At 44.4% G+C, this 17148-nt stretch overlaps 1 protein-coding gene across 1 annotated transcript in view; it reads right to left on the bottom strand.

Moving 5' to 3' along the window:
• Positions 1-446: 446 nt before the first annotated feature.
• The window catches only part of E2F8 (E2F transcription factor 8), a 45738-nt gene continuing 29036 nt past the window's right edge, over positions 447-17148 (bottom strand). The window contains exons 10-13 of the mRNA XM_077453607.1: positions 13617-14004; positions 11894-12011; positions 8330-8637; positions 447-4243 (exon numbers count right to left, since the gene is read on the bottom strand). Of these exons, the coding sequence (XP_077309733.1) occupies positions 4076-4243; positions 8330-8637; positions 11894-12011; positions 13617-14004 (982 nt within the window). The 3' untranslated portion in view covers positions 447-4075. The remainder of the gene's footprint in view (positions 4244-8329; positions 8638-11893; positions 12012-13616; positions 14005-17148) is intronic.

The raw sequence follows: 17148 nt of genomic DNA on the forward strand, positions 1-17148 counted from the left end.
CAACGCAGCCTAGCGCTGCAGCATGCCGTGATAAAATACAAGACATGCTGCATTTTATCACAGCGCCCTCCCCCGAATTGCACTGCACTGTCAGGCAACGCAGCACATCACGCCACCTGACTTTGCAGTGAAGTGTATGTTTTGTATACTTCAAATAAAGCTTATTCAAAAAATAAAAAGGGGGCGCAGTGTGATGCGATGAACCATGCACCACCCCCTAGGGCAGTCGGTGATGAAGATCTGTCACAGTGCTAAAGCGCTGCAGCAGCTCTCCTTACCGCGCAAATTCTTCCTCAACCAAGCTACTGATTGGTCTGCACATCAAGACTTTGTAATTTTCTGGGGAGAGCAATGTGACCAATGCCTCACCAATCCAAAAGTAACCATCTAACCACTGTAGTACCCTGCTGAACACAAAAGAAATACAAAATAAAAAGAAAAAAAAATTGTAAAATAGACAAAAGAATTTTATTTTGGACAAAAAATATTTTCAATTAATTCCAATTTTTATATAAATAACGAGTTTTCTTGCCATACTTTCATTTAAGTTTGATACAGGCTGTACAGAAACAAATTGTATTCTTTGCACAAAACAAGAGAGAGTTAAACCCTCCCCCAGTATGGCACCCATATTTATCACAGTATGTTCAATGTGCAAATTCCTAATACACTGTGCAGATAGGATTGAACATTACAATTCGTGTGCGCAATAACGATGTGTATTTCTTATGACAAAAAAAAAAGAAAAAAAGAAGGGACTCCTTAGATAAATACATAGATTTGTTCTACTAATGCTTTAGAGAAGATTGTGAATTTAAAGAAGAGGAAAAAAGAAAACACATTAGTGCATTTGAGGCTTAACTAAAGTAATAAATTACCAAGAATGAAGGTTTGGCGAGATTTTCACATTCTTTTGCAAGCTAGCTGTAACATCAAACACTTTGATGACTGTAATTCACAAATATCTGCAGATACTCCCCTCTAGTGGCTGCTTGTAGATCATGCAGCACAGTCAGCACCACTGCAGAAATAAGACCTGTTCGCCATAAAGAGTCGGTTATTTAATCTGTGCCAAAAGACTTGCGCTAAGAGCATCAGTAAAGCAACACTCACCATCCGGCACTATTTAGCATGAAGAAAATATGGCCATCCCCTTATATATTTACAAACTTTAAAAAGAAATAAGGTTTATAAAAAAAAAAAACAGTAACACATGGATATGATAATTTACATTAAGAAGTATAGCTTAAAAAAATAAAAAACACACAAAAAACAAACCTACAGGTTCTCTTTAAGAACACTGCATTTAAAATAATACTACTAATCTTGGGTTTGGGGGTGTAATAGGTTATATAAAATTTAGAAGATATGGCCTTACCCTATATTAAGGTAGCCTTAAAATATTGAAATGGCAGTTGGAGGTGGTGGAAAAGCTCAACAACCAATCAAGCTAAACAAGTGAATGCACACTTGTATATTCCAAGCTATGGTTATGTGGTGGGAAGACTGGCTGCATACTGTATTTTGGTGGCCAAAAAATCAAGTTAAGCCATCAAAGGTCATCTCTGCCCAAGCATTTTTGGACCAAGTTATGTTCTATTGCAGTGGTCTCCAAATTGTGGCCCTTTGCTGGCTTTTATCCGGCCCTTGGGGCTCCATTTCATCCACCGATACAAACAAACAATGGAGCAGAGTTCATTCCAATGGCACCAACGATGGGGCGCAATTCATGGCAATGGCACCAACAATGGGGCGCAATTCATGCCAATGGCACCAACGATGGGGCGCAATTCATGCCAATGGCACCAACGATGGGGCGCAATTCATGCCAATGGCACCAACGATGGGGCGCAATTCATGCCAATGGCACCAACGATGGGGCGCAATTCATGCCAATGGCACCAACGATGGGGCGCAATTCATCCCAATGGCACCAACGATGGGGCGCAATTCATCCCAATGGCACCAACGATGGGGCGCAATTCATCCCAATGGCACCAACGATGGGGCGCATTTTTTTCCAATTACACAAATGATGGTGTCAATGGGATGAATTGTGCCAACGATGGGGCATTGTTTTTTCCCCCCCCCCCACTGACATTGGGACCTTTTCTACTCCCAATGGACACAGTCCAGCCCTCCTAAAGTCTAAAAAAGGACAGTAAAATGGTCCTTTGTTTAGAAAGTTTGGAGATCCCCCATTCTATTCGACTAAAAGACAAACTGCTGATCTGATTATATATTTTATATATATATATATATATATATATATATATATATATATATATAATCTTCTGTGGTCCGGGACCTTTAGAACCATTCCAAGAATGGTCAGGGGTATCTTCTAATTTATAGTCTTAGCTGATCTAAATATAATAGAATATATAATTTACTATATACATACTGATCTTAATATCAACATTTTTTTTGGTTACTATACTTTTCTAATCTTCTAATTTCCAGGTCCCACACTAACATGTGGAGGCGGCCATGGTCCGGGACCTTTAGAACCGCTCCAAGATTGGTTAGGGTTATCTTCTATTTATAGTCTCAGCTGATCCGAATATATACATCTATATATACTGATCTGAACATAAACACGTCTTTTGGTTACCTTTCCAATCCTCTGATCTCCAGGTCCCACACTAACATGGTGGTGGAAGCCATGGTCCAAGACCTTTAGAGCCGCTCCAAGATTGGTCAGGGTTATATTCCATTTATAGTATCAGCTGATCCGAATACAATGGTATACAGTATAACTACAGTATATATTCTGATCTTAACATCAACATGTCTTTTGGTTACTTTTCTAATCTTCTGATCTCCCAAGTTCCTTTCAAAATGGCGTTGGAGAACCTAGAACCAGGACTTAAGAGTAGCAAATCCTTGCAAAAAGGGGTACTAACTTATTATTTTCATCTAACCATCTTCTGGCCAAGCCCTTGGCAGGAGCTTTTATAAATGTAATAAAAACGCGATCTTTTTCCAAAAGCGGTGAATGGAAATAAGGAGTCGCACGCGTATACTCTATGGCCAAGTTATGCTCTTCCAGCAAGCACAGTCATTAAATGCATGTCAACCGTAGAGGTTTTAAAGGAGATCTTCTAATGCTCATGCAGAGAAGGCCAAAAGAAGACTTTTCCAGCATCTGATTCTGCCTCTATCGCATTCTTTACCAAAGTGGAAACCTTTTAATAATTTCCAGGGCTCAATCAATTTTACTTGGGGGGGGGGTGAGTGGGAGAAATGCCCTGATCAGTTGGAAGAATTACCCCCCTTACAGACAGCTATCTCCAGTGTCATGCTGTTGGAAAGTTGCAAAGTGGTGTAGGCTTTGGAACTCTGTAGGCACCATCAAATGTGAGTCCGATCACCATCAGCTAATGAACCCCCTACCAACCTCTAGAGCAGGGGTACTTTGGCTCTCCAGCTGTTGTGGGACTACAATTGCTATCATGCCTCTGCAGGTCATGCTTGTGGCCGTCAGAGTCTTGAAAAATGCCTCATGGAATTTATAGTTGAGCAACAGCTGAAGGGCTGAAGTTTGCCAAGAGAAATCCTGGTTGAGAATAGCTGGTCAAACTGAAGGCAAGGTGAAACCGGTATGTCATACCTTAACCCATGCTCACCCCGTCGTTTCCCATTAAAAATCATAGGCAGGCAATTAAAACGTTAAAAGAAAATAAATTCCAAATGATTAAAGAATAAAAATAAAATATAAAAATAAAAATAAAAAAGGATCAAAATTGGCACAAACGTAGTAAAATTGTGTATGCAAATAGAAATGGTGTGGGCTTTGCTGCTAACAGCGATTCCACTTCAAGTCAAGAAATAAGTCACAGCTCCCTAGACTGGGCTAAGAGGACCTGTAAGGCTGTTATAGAACTCCAACAGCCAATAGCAGATGCTCCTAAAAAAAAAAAATTAAAAAAAAAAAAAAATTGTCCTGCCGATTTGTTTCTCAAGCTGTTCCTGAGAGAGTTTCACATGACTTTGTAGGATGCGAGCTTCCTACAGATTTAGGCAATGAGCCCCAAGACAGTAAAAAAAACACACAAGGGACAGGTCCAAAAGGCTAATCATCTCCACCCACATCAAGTTTTCTTTGTGATACATAAACGGGTCCCTGAGATCCTCCGTTAGGAGTAGAGGACATGATCGGTGAAGAGGTCACACCCCCTGGGGTGCGGAAGAAGTTGTCCTTCAGTGGTTGAGATCCTTTAGGAGTGAGGGGAACCCCCGCCTGCAGAAAAGACAAAAAGAAAAAAATACATTTAACCACTTGCCTACTGGGTACTTTTACCCCCCTTCTGCCCAGGCCAATATTCAGCTATCGGCGCTGTCACACTTTGAATGACAGTCGCACAGTCATGCAACATCCATATAAAATATTTAACCAATTTTTTTTTTCACACAAATAGAGCTTTCTTTTGGTGGTATTTAATCACCGTTGTTTTTATTTTATTTTTTTGCCAAATAAATGAATACCAGGAGAAAACAAAAAAAAAAAAAAAAAAAAAAAAACACCAAAAACACCAAAAACACACACTACACATATTTTGTTATAACATTTTGAAAAACAGGGAATTTTTCTTCTTCACTGATGTGGCGGCACAGATTGGCAACACTGGTGGGCACTGTTGGGACTACTGATAATCAGCGTACATGCCCCTTTTTTTTGGAGAAGCCAGTTATCGGCTCTCTTCTCATGCTGTCAGCATAAGGAAAGGAGTGCCAATAACAAGCGTCTATTTATATCTGTGATCAACTGATTGGCCACAGCTGATCATGTAGTAAAAAGCCGCAGATTGGCTCTCTACCTCCTTCCGGATAGCTGACCGCTCTGTAACAGTCATTCAGCTATAGTGTGGATGGAAAGTGGTTAAAGATGTTTGATCGAGAGAGAGATCGAGAGAGAGAGAGAGATCGAGAGATCGAGAGAGAGAGATCGAGAGAGAGAGATCGAGATCGAGAGATCGAGAGATCGAGAGATCGAGAGATCGAGAGAGAGATCGAGAGATCGAGAGAGAGATCGAGAGATCGAGAGAGAGATCGAGAGAGAGATCGAGAGAGAGAGAGAGATCGAGAGAGAGAGAGAGATCGAGAGAGAGATCGAGAGAGAGAGAGAGAGAGAGAGAGAGAGAGAGAGAGATCGAGATCGAGAGAGATCGAGATCGAGAGAGATCGAGAGAGAGAGAGAGAGATCGAGAGAGAGAGAGAGAGATCGAGAGAGAGAGAGAGAGAGAGAGAGAGAGAGAGAGAGAGAGAGAGAGAGATCGAGAGACTACCCTGGTTCCTCCCTCTCCACTCATAAATATGCTATTCAACCACTTCCCGACCGGCACACACCGATGTACGTCGGCGCACGGGCAGGCATATTGGCGTACAGGTATGTCCATTTTTAAATGCCGCCCTGCCATCGTGTGCGCGCCCACGTGCCGGTCGGGACCCCCGTGAGTCCGGTCGCGCGTACTCGATTGCCGCGGGGATACCCGCGATCGTCTCACGGGGCGGCTGAACGAGGAGATGCCATTGTAAACAGCATCTCCCCGTTCTGCCTAGCAACAAGTGACACTGATCTCTGCTCCATGTGATTGTTTTAGTGAACACTGATCTCTGCTCCAAAGCCCAGCCCCCCACAGTTAGTAACACGCCCCTAGGAACACTTAACCCCTACACTGCCACCCTGTGGTTAACCCCTTCAATGCCCAAAAAAAATAAAAAAAATCAAATCGCTGATTGCCGCCATTACTAGTAAAAAAAAAGAAAAAATTATTAATAAAATAAAATTAATAAAAATGCCATAAAACTATCCCCTATTTTGCAAACGCTTAACTTTTGCGCAAACCAATCAATAATCGCTTATCAATAATCGCTTATTGTGATTTATTTTTTACCAAAAATATATGTAGAAGAATACGTATCGGCCTAAACTGAGGGAAAAAAAAAATGTTTATATATTTTTGGGGGATATTTATTATAACAAAAAGTAAAAAAATAATGTGTTTTTTTCAAAATTGTCGCTCTATTTTTGTTTATAGCGCAAAAAATAAACCACAGGTGTGATCAAATACCACCAAAAGAAAGCTCTATTTGTGGGGAAAAAGGACGTCAATTTAGTTTGGGAACCACGTCGCACAGCCGCGCAATTGTCAGTTAAAGCGACGCAGTGCCGAATCGCAAAAAGTGGTCTGGTCTTAAGCCAGCAAAATGGTCCAGTCTGTAAGTGGTTAAAGTTATTAAATTAAAAAACTTTCCATTTTCATTATTACCCTATTTTAAGCCCAGTGACATCACTGGGTCTGTGTTTCTCTATGCATTGCAGACTGATCATAGACAGTGGGAGGGGCCAGTGACATGTTCAGGAAGCCCTGCTGACCCCTCCCACTGTCCAGTATTGGTCTGCAATCTATGCTTCTATTACTATTTTCAAGAGCCTTCAGGCCGGGTTCACACCATTGTGAATTCCCTGCATCCAATTCGCAATAGCAGGAGATTTTGACCGGCTCACTATGGAGCCAATTCAACCATCTCCGCAGTGGGACCGGTGTGATTTGAACAAAAGTGTTGTGCGTCTTTTGGTCTGAATTTAGCCAAACATTTCGGACGCACCGCACCCCTGCTGTGAGCATGTGGCTCATATGCAAGCCCAGCCTCAGTCCTGATGCAAGCAGTGGGCTGGCTCCTGGGAGGAGGTATGCAAATATCAAAATGCCGTGATGCATGGATGTCAGTCTGGGGGAGATCCTAGGCCGGCTGTATTTGCAAATAGACCACCCAATTAACCCCCACATGTGATGCCATGCTTTTAGGTAGGGGGAAGTAAAAATAAAAAAAAATCTGGTTGCATAAGTGTGCACACCCTTACACGAATTCTTTGTTGAAGCCCCTTTTGATGTTATTACAGCACTCAGTCTTTTTGGGTAGGAGTCTATGAGCATGGCACATCTTGACTTGGCAATATTTGCCCGCTCTTCTTTGCAAAAACAATCCAAATCTGTCACCTCCTGCGCACAGCCCTCTTCAGATCCCCTCCCACAGGTTTTCAATGGCATTCAGGTCTGGGCTCTGGCTGGGCCATTCCAAAACTTTAATCCTCTTCTGGTGAAGCCATTCCTTTGTTGATTTGGATGGATGCTTTGAGTCGTTGTCATGCTGAAAGTATGAAGTTCCTCTTCATGTTCAGCTTTCTAGCAGAAGCCTGAAGGTTTTGTGCCAATATTAACTGGTATTTAGAACTGTTCATAATTCCCTCTCCCTTGACTAAGGCCCCTGTTCCAGCTGAAGAAAAAAAACAGCCCCAAAGCACGATGCTGCCACCACCATGCTTCACGGTGGGTATGGTATTCTTTTGGCGATGTGCAGTGTTGTTTGTGCCAAACATATCTTCTGGAATTATGTACAAAAAGTTCAACCTTGGTTTCAGCAGACCAGAACACATTTTCCCACATGCTTTTGGGAGACTTCAGATGTGTTCTTGCTAAATTTAGACGGGCTTGGATGTTTTTCTTCGTAAGAAAAGGCTTCCGTCTTGTCACTCTACCCCATGGCCCAGACATGAAGAATACAGGAGATTGTTGTCACATGCACCACACAGCCAGTACTTGCCAGATATTCCTGCAGCTCCTTTCATGTTGCTGTAGGCCTCTTGGCAGCCTCCCTAAACAGTTTTCTTCTCTTTTCATCACTTTTAGAGGGAGGTCCAGTTCTTGGTGATGTCACTGTTGTGTCATATTTTCTCCACTTGACAACGATGGTCTTCACTGTGTTCCATGGTGTATCCAATGCCTTGGAAATTCTTTTGTACCCTTCTCCTGACTGATACCTTTCAACAATGAGATCCCTCTGATGCTTTGGAAGCTCTCTGAGGACCATGGCGTTTGCTGTAGGATACGACTAAGAAAATGTCAGGAAAGACCTACCAGAACAGCTGAACTTTATTTGGGGGTTAATCAGAGGCACTTTAAATGATGGCAGGTGTGTACTGACTCCTATTTAACATGAGTTTGAATGTGATTGCTTAATACTGGACACGGTTACATCCCCAGTTATAAACAGAGGATGTGCACACTTATGCAACCAGTTTAGTTTATTTTAACCCCCCCCCAAAAAAAAAAAAGATTTCAGTTTGTTTTTTTAACCGAGTTGTACAGCCTTTAGGTCACATTAAAAAAGGTGGAAAAAGGGTTCTGAAACAATTTATCTTTGCCTAATTTTTTTTTTACATCACAGAAAACTGACATTTTAACAGGGGTGTGTAGAGATTAAATATTTTTTGGGTACAGAGTTCTACTTTAAAAAAGGTTTGCACTTTGCACTATAGGTTTACCTGTGGTACAGCAAAAAGATGGAAGGGCTGTCCATGATATGGGACGGGGGACAGGTGTTTAAAGTTTAACATTTGGGCTGCCTGCAGCTCTTCCAGGTGTTTCCTGTTTCGTGGCGAGATGGTGACAGGCTGCGAGCTACCACAAGGAGGCGATATAAGGTCCTTGTTGTGCAGGGTGAAGTTCAGTACCCCCGAACTGGAAGTCGGACAAGAAGAAGCGGAAGAAGTCACTGGAGGTGCAGCCTGGCCCAGAACAGGCAGAGGAGCCATTGAGCCTGGCGACAACATGAACTTCAGTGGGATGATACCTGGAAAGGTTTAAAAAATAAATAAAAATAAATAAATTATAAAAATAAAAAAGGAAGAAGAAAATGTATATTAGTATAATCCGTATTAAAATTCCTCTAGGCAAAATTAAAAAAGTCTTCTGCAAGGTTTCCATAATATACTCACAATCTTAACCACTTCCCACCCGGCCAATGCACATATACGGCCGGGTGGGAGCCGTCTACTCCTGATAGGACGTTCAGGAACGTCCATCAGGAGGAGCGTGCCCGCGCAGCGGCGCGATCCCGATGCGCCCGTGTCACCGGGACACAGCGCATCTCAGATCGGCAGGAGGGCTCTGTAATTGGCCCTCCTGATCACATGACGGCCGTGTCCAATCACGGCCGTCATGTGATGTAAACAAACAGCCGGTTGCTAGGCAATCGGCTCCTCCTCTCCTCACACAGAAGTCATCGCTGAGGAGAGGAGAGCAGATTGCTGCAGCCGGCTGATGATCAGTGAGTATGAGCTGTTTTTACAGCTTTTTACTCACTGATCTTCAGTCTAGTGTAAACACACAACACACCACACAGTGTAAACACAGTCCCCACATATGTCCCCATAACACACATGTCCCCAAAACATACATGTCCCCAAAAAATAAAAACACATGTCACTAATAATAAAAACATGTCCCCCACATATGTCCCACTAAAATCACTTGTCCCAATGATTATGTGCACACATATGTACGTGATCACCTGCACACATATGTACATGATCATTTGCGTACATATGTCCGTCATCACACAAACCAATTATTATACACTTAACGGAATTTTTTTTACCAAAAACATGTAGCAGAATACATTTTGGCTTAAATTTATGACAAAATTAGATTTTATTGGATTTCTTTTAAAATAGAAAATATTTTTTTTTTTCCAAATTTCCGCTTTTTTGCGCTTATATCGCAAAAAATAAAAAACGGAGTCGTGAATAAATACCACCAAAATAAAGCTCTATTTGTGCGAACAAAATGATAAAAATTTCATTTGGGTACAGTGTAGCATGACCGCGCAATTGTCACTGAAAGCGCTAGAGCGATGAAAGCTGAAAATTGGGCTGGGAAGGAAGGGGGCGAAAGTGGCCTGTATTGTAGTGGTTAAGAAAGAAGGGGGAAAAAAAAAATGGGGGACAATAGGGGCAAGGGGCCTTTATATACGTGTTACAGTACACCATTATGGTATAACAACGAATATCACAGTGTTGGAAGGGTGATCTCGGCTGTGCACCTCTCTCATTCTTGTCCCTTGTTTGGCTTCATCCTGCTGCCGCTTTCGTCGATACCTCAGCTTCCGGGTGGACGATGGTTCATCACCCCCCGATATATCTGATCAACCTTTTTACCATGTACCTATTTCTACCAGTATACCATATAACTACTAGGTAAGAGTGTTAGGACCATAGATGTTGTTCCCTCTCTCCCTATATCAATTAAATTATTATTAATTATTTGTATATAACTCATTACAGATTTTCCCAACAAGCTGCTCCTGATGAGTGGATACAAATCCACGAAACGCGTCAAGCTGTCATATTTGCTGCTATATCACAGTATCCATAATTATACCATGGGTTTTATCAAAGGGCTGAGACATTGATTTATATTTTTTATAAATGATATGTTCATCATGTCTGTGTCTATTTTGGGCGTACTGCTGACATTTATTTTTATTATGCGAGACATTTTTTTATTATGTTACAAATTTTTATTATGAGATATTGTATGTTATTAATTAAATTACTTATCATGAGACATTGTACTAATTATGCTTTATCTATTTATCTTGTACCATTGATTTAATTAGTTATCTATTAATATACTGCATTTATCATGTTTTATTTATTATGTAGCATATTTACTGATTTAATTAAATACCCTATTAAATACTGCTCTATGCCCATTACTGTCACTACAGAACATTGTACGTACTATAATTAATGTCCCAGCCTACCCTGAGTGGTGCATTTCATATAAAGTCAATTTGCCCCTATTGTCCCCAATTTTTCCCCTTCTTTAACTTATCAGGGATGGAGACCTAGGTACGTTAGGTTCAAGGCCTCACACAAAGTCCCAACAATTTTTTCTCTTCAATATACTCACCATCTTAATAGGTACATTTTTTTCATTTTACAATATTGCGAAAAAAATTCAGATCTGGCCCATTTCTCGGATTATAAGCTGGTTTCCAGGCTGACAACACCACTTAAGTGCTTTGGCTCACCCCTTAAAGTGTTACTAAACCCACAACAGTAAAATCAGTCTGTAGATGCAGTAAAGCATGCTTGTTGTACTCACTGTGGAAACTAAGGGGTTAATCTGCCGCATTGTAAAAAAAAAAATAATAAAAAATAATTAATTAAAAAAAGGTCAGCAGCTACAAATACTGCAGCTGCTGACTTTTAGTAATCGGACACTTACCTGTCCAGGGTCCAGCGATGCGGGGGAACGAAGCCTCACTCGCCTCCCCCTCCTTGCTGTGGCGCCGCCATTGTCACGGTGGGTGCCTGGCTGTGGCTTCACAGCCAAGTCAGCGGAGAGGTCAACTGACTTCCACCTCTGCGGAGCCCCGGGAGGAAGTGAGAGCTGGAACCCTCTTTTTAGAGGGTTTCCGCTCCCCCCCCAAAAAAAGGACATGCCAAATGTGGCATGTCAGGATGTCATCTTCCCTTAAAGCAGAAGTTAAATTTTTGGGTGGAACTCCGTTTTTAAATAGCATTTCTGGTTTGTACTGCTCAGATGCAGCCTTCATTGGTTTATGGGCACACTGGACTTTTTCTCTCCTGCGCATTGCAGGGGTATGGGCTCTGAGCTCTGACAACGCGCAGCGGAGCCGGTGGTGGTGACATTACTTCCTAAACCGATGTCCATATATAAAGCCAACACCTTTCATGGGTTGCCGAAGTCTACCTTCATCAGGGTTTAGGTGTCTTAGGCAAGAGAGTTTCTGGAGGAAAAATGCCCATCCTAGGATTACATAGCATTTGGTTAGATGGCTAGCAGGCCGTCAGACCCCTGGAAACACGTTTTTTTTTTGTTTAACAATTACTACAATAAATACATTTTATCTGGACTTTGCAACTTTTCTCCCGAGAACCATTTATTGTCCGTCAGACTGGAGAGCTGTCCATCTAATGCAAGTCCAGCCCTCCAGGATCTTACCCTCTATAAAACCAGGAAGATACCCAAAGACCAACTTACAGTTATCAGGGGCAGCCAAGTTATGGTTTTCCTACCTGTGACAGGAGAAGTGAATATCTTCTGATCGGTACAGGTAATTGTGTGATCTTTCCCAGACTCATTGCCGATCTGTGCCAATTGCAAAGGGATCAGATATCCAGAAGGGAACAATCTCTGTAGAAACAATGAAAAATAGTAACAGGTTAAGTACTAATCCTCAGCAGGGCTTGTTGCTCGTATCCACCACCAATAAAATGAATGGAAATCAGTATACTCAAATCAATCATTTGGCATGCACACGCACTGATCAATTGCAATTGAGTTTGCAGATTTCTAGATATGCACCTGGGAGGTAGCATGCAGGTGGTGAAAACGAGTCAGGGTATGAGGACGGGTGGTGTGGCTTTGCCATTTATTACAATAAAGTTTGGCAAGAGAGACTGAAGTCATGTTGGGCTCTACTATGAGGGGAGGTGATGAGGATGAAACCTGAAATCGCAGTGCAACCTGGAGCTTTAGAGCAGGGAACTAGACTATCGCAAGGATGTAGGAGGCCTGAAGATCTAGGCCACAAAAGTGCTGCAAGGACTGGCGGTCGTTTGGGGTTGGGGTAGGACTTGGAGTGACCAGGAACGTTTCTGAGCTTAAAGCATAAGTTCACCTGTGGGAACATGTCACATGTCCCCACTGCTGCAGCTGGTCCCAGACCCGCCGCCTCTAGTGACAGCGAGCCGGGGGTCTTCTCCCCAAATACAGGGTCACAACTTAAAAAAAAAACAACAACTACATAAACATTATGCACCCATGCGGGGCACCACCTGCACTATTAAATTCAGAGTTCTGTGAATGGGAGAACTGATAGCCTTTGTGACTGTCCTCTTGTAGTTCTCAATGAACTACCACGCCACTGTTGAGCGCTCTAGGTAGTTCATGGTTTCTTCTCGTCATTGTGTAAATGCATGCCCGTACGAGGTATGGGCAGACAGCTTTACATAGACAGTCTGCTGATTGCGGGCGCAATGCTTTGCAGGCGTTTTTCGTCAGATTTGGGGCGACCCGTCAGAATGAGTAACAGAAGTGACGTTCTGTCGCCGCCATCTTTCTACACCCCGCACTCCTCCACAGTGAGAAGGAGGAAAGCGGACATCTTGTTACACCCACCGGAGTTTTGCATTTTACACTTATTTTTAACAGTACAGTGAGTTTATATAGTGAAATACAGTAGTTAGAGAACTTCGTCTGACTGGTTAGATGTTGAATTATAAAAGCAGCGGCAAGCCTGATCTCACAGGTTTACTAATCTGACAGAAGTTCACTGCTTTTAAAATGAAACATCTAAACATTCAGACGGAGTTATAAAGTACTGTATTTCACTATATAAATGCACGTTATTTTTAAAGGTAAGTGTAAAATGCAAAACTCCGGTGGGTGTAACAAGAGGTCTGCTTTCCCCCATCGCAGTGTATCTTTACTGGGGAGGAGTGCGGGGTGTAGCAAGATGGTGGCGAAGGAACGTCACTTCTGTTTCACACGACGGGTCACCTGATCTGATGAAACACAGGCTCCTAGTAAAAAGGAAAAAAAAAAAAAAAAAAAAACAGTAAATAAAATAAGAAAAAATCATTTTTTTTTACCTGCAAAAAGATGCGCATTTATTATAATTATTTTTTTTACAAAGGCGAACTTTAAATTATCTTATCCAGGTCATCCCCTTCACCCGTCTACAAGCCCCACCTGACCGCTAACTTGTACAAAATTAAAAACTGGCAAGTAACAAACCTCCGCCAAATCCTCCTGTCCTGAACCTTTAATCCTTTTGGAAGCACCATTGTCATGTTCTGGAAGTTTCCGGGAACACTTCTCGTGCAGAGAATCGCTCTCAGCTGGCCGGCCAGATACGAGGATCTTCTTGTCATCTTCCAGTGAATTCTTATCACCTTGAGCGGCTTCAGCCATGATATTCTGAGCAGACAGGACAGCATGTCCCTGAATACCGTTAGGGTGCTGCAGATAGACAGCGTAGGAGGTCGGGGAGCTGACGTGAGGCTGGACGAGGGGCAGAGCCTGGTAAAAAAGAGGACTGGCCGGCTGCAATGGTGCATTCTGAGGCTTTACCACGACCTTGGCGTTCCCTCTTGACATCTTCATTTTCATCTTCTTACCATCCCTGTAATTTAAGAAAAAGGAAGACAATACAGTTAAAAATACATATAGCACATGTAAATAGGGCTTAGGGTTGAGAGTGAGCTGTTCCTACTCCCCCCCCCCCCCCCCCCTCAGTTTCCTCTGCCTCATCTTTCTATCACTAACCCTGAAATGCCTCAGTGAAGAATGGACGCACCCCCCCCCCCCCCCTCTTTTGGCTTTGATGCACTTTAAGGGCCAATTCACACTGCAACGCAGATCGTCAGGAGTGATTCACGGCTCCGGCTGCTCTGCATTGCCGGCTGCACTAGGGGACAATATGGTGCATGATTTATTGAATCGCACTACTCCCAACCCCCCCCCCCCCCCCTTTTTTTTTGCAGCAGCTTTATTTGAACTGCACAAAATACTTCACTTAATTCACTGCAATATCTGGCAGTGTGCTGCATTGCGATAAAAGGCAGCATGACCCGTATTTTAGCGCAGTGCTAGGCTGCATTGCAGTGTGAATGGGACACAACAGGTAACAATGGTTCTCTGGGTGCCCCTGCGGTGACATATGTTTTACCATGCAGTAAAACGTCTGTCACTGCACAGTGTGAATTGGCCATAAATAGTCAGTTGAAATCTTGTGTAGCAAGGTCCCAGGTCCCCTTGGGTCTAATGAGAACCTCCAGAGTTAGGGACAGCTGACATCCTTCCGCGTAGAGTGGGTTACAAGGCATGTAATGTAATGGTGGGTGTAATACACGGCAGATTCATGGGTGCCAGACACTTCTTGAATGCAAAGAGATTTATTTTCTCTTGAACAGAACTGTGGGAGAGAGAGGGTTAGGTAATTAGTATACTCAGACTTCTATAGGTAGACAGCCATGCATGGAAAGGCACCCAATGGGGCACCACGTCTGCATATGTAGGATTGCTATCTCCTATGGCAGGGGTAATGAATTAAAATTCAAGGAGGTCCGGTCGCCAAAATTTTCTTTGGGCCGAGGTCCGAATCTGAAGTCTGCGCTATGACTCAGAAAGATTGTAGTCACTGTATATCTATCAAAAACATGAGAAATGTACAATTTCCTTAGCATTTCAACAATATTATTGCTACGGTTTCCTCCACACACTTTGGTAATCTGTAAATGTAAATGTCCCCATTAGTTTTCCCCCTTACATCAGTTGCCCCTATTAGAGTAATTCATTAATTCATTGCCCCATCAGACTACCCCCAAAAATAAGTTGCCAAAGGCAGACTACTCTCTTACATCAGGCATTCTTGTCAGGCCGCGTACACACGCGCGGACTGTTTGCCCAACCTTGTTCGTCAAACAGTTTCGGCAAACAGTCCGCTCAAAATTTGCATGAGCGGACTTGCCCACACACGAGCGGACTGTTTCAGCAAACTGTTTGCCAAACAGTTCGCTCAACTTTTGAAATGAACGGACTCGCCCACGTAAGGAGGAGGCAAATCCGCCCATTTCGAGCGCGTGTAGAGGTAGGCGGGGCCCGCGAAGGAGACGTCGCGGGCTCCGCCGCCTGGAATGGGCTTAAAGGGGAACCCCAACGCCGAAAAAAATCGGCGTGGGGGTTCCCCCAAAGTCCACACCAGACCCTTGTCCGAGCACGCTACCCGGCCGGCCAGGAAAGGGGGGCGAGCGAGCGCGCCCCCCCTCCTGAGCTGTACCAGGCCGCGTGCCCTCAACATGGGGGGGTGCCTTGGGGAAGGGGGGGCCGCGCAGCCCCCCCACCCCAAAGCACCTTGTCCCCATGTTGATGAGGACAAGGGCCTCTTCCCGACAACCCTGGCCGTTGGTTGTCGGGGTCTGCGGGCGGGGGGCTTATCGGAATCCGGGAGCCCCCTTTAAGAAGGGGGCCCCCGGATACCGGCCCCCCACCCTATGTGAATGAGTATGGGGTACAATGTACCCCTACCCATTCACCTGTGAAATAAAGTACAAAAAAAAAAACACAACACAGGGAAAAAATATTTTATTGCACAGCTCCGGGGGGTCTTCCGTCTTCGGGGGTCTTCTCGCCGGACTCCTCCGCTATCTGTGTGTAGCTCTTTTACTAGCGGAGGAGTCCGGCTTTCTTCCTCCCCGCCGCCGGCCTCTTCTCCCGACTTCGGGGGTCTTGTCCCCCTCTTCGGTTCTTCTGCCGGGCCACCGCGCCTTCTTGTAGCTCTTTTACAGGCGGTGGCCCGGTCTTCTGTCGCCGCTGCCTTCCGTTCTTCTGTCGCCGCCTTCGGTTCTTCTGCCGGGCCACCGCGCCTTCTTGTAGCTCTTTTACAGGCGGTGGCCCGGTCTTCTGTCGCCGCTGTCGTCGCCGCCGCCGCCTTCCGTTCTTGTTCTTCTTCTTCTTCTCCTGGAGATGTTGACTCGACGAGCTCTCCGGCCGGAATGCCAGAGCCGCGCTGTGCGGTCACTTATATAGTGACAATGGGGCGGTGTCACATGGTATATGTCACATGGGTTGGTCACATGGTGACCCCGCCCCCTTACGATGTCATAGTCCCCATGTGACATCAACCCATGTGACCAACCCATGTGACATATACCATGTGACACCGCCCCATTGTCACTATATAAGTGACCGCACAGCGCGGCCCTGGCATTCCGGCCGGAGAGCTCGTCGAGTCAACATCTCCAGGAGAAGAACAAGAAGAAGAACAAGAAGAAGAACAAGAAGAAGAACAAGAACGGAAGGCGGCGGCGGCGACGACAGCGGCGACAGAAGACCGGGCCACCGCCTGTAAAAGAGCTACAAGAAGGCGCGGTGGCCCGGCAGAAGAACCGAAGGCGGCGACAGAAGAACGGAAGGCAGCGGCGACAGAAGACCGGGCCACCGCCTGTAAAAGAGCTACAAGAAGGCGCGGTGGCCCGGCAGAAGAACCGAAGAGGGGGACAAGACCCCCGAAGTCGGGAGAAGAGGCCGGCGGCGGGGAGGAAGAAAGCCGGACTCCTCCGCTAGTAAAAGAGCTACACACAGATAGCGGAGGAGTCCGGCGAGAAGACCCCCGAAGACGGAAGACCCCCCGGAGCTGTGCAATAAAATATTTTTTCCCTGTGTTGTGTTTTTTTTTGTACTTTATTTCACAGGTGAATGGGTAGGGGTACATTGTACCCCATACTCATTCACATAGGGTGGGGGGCCGGTATCCGGGGGCCCCCTT

Source organism: Lithobates pipiens, unplaced genomic scaffold (genome assembly GCF_037356315.1).
Source record: "Lithobates pipiens isolate NorthernLeopardFrog02 unplaced genomic scaffold, aLitPip1_a1.2 Scaffold_24, whole genome shotgun sequence".
NCBI classification, from domain to species: Eukaryota; Metazoa; Chordata; class Amphibia; order Anura; family Ranidae; genus Lithobates; species Lithobates pipiens.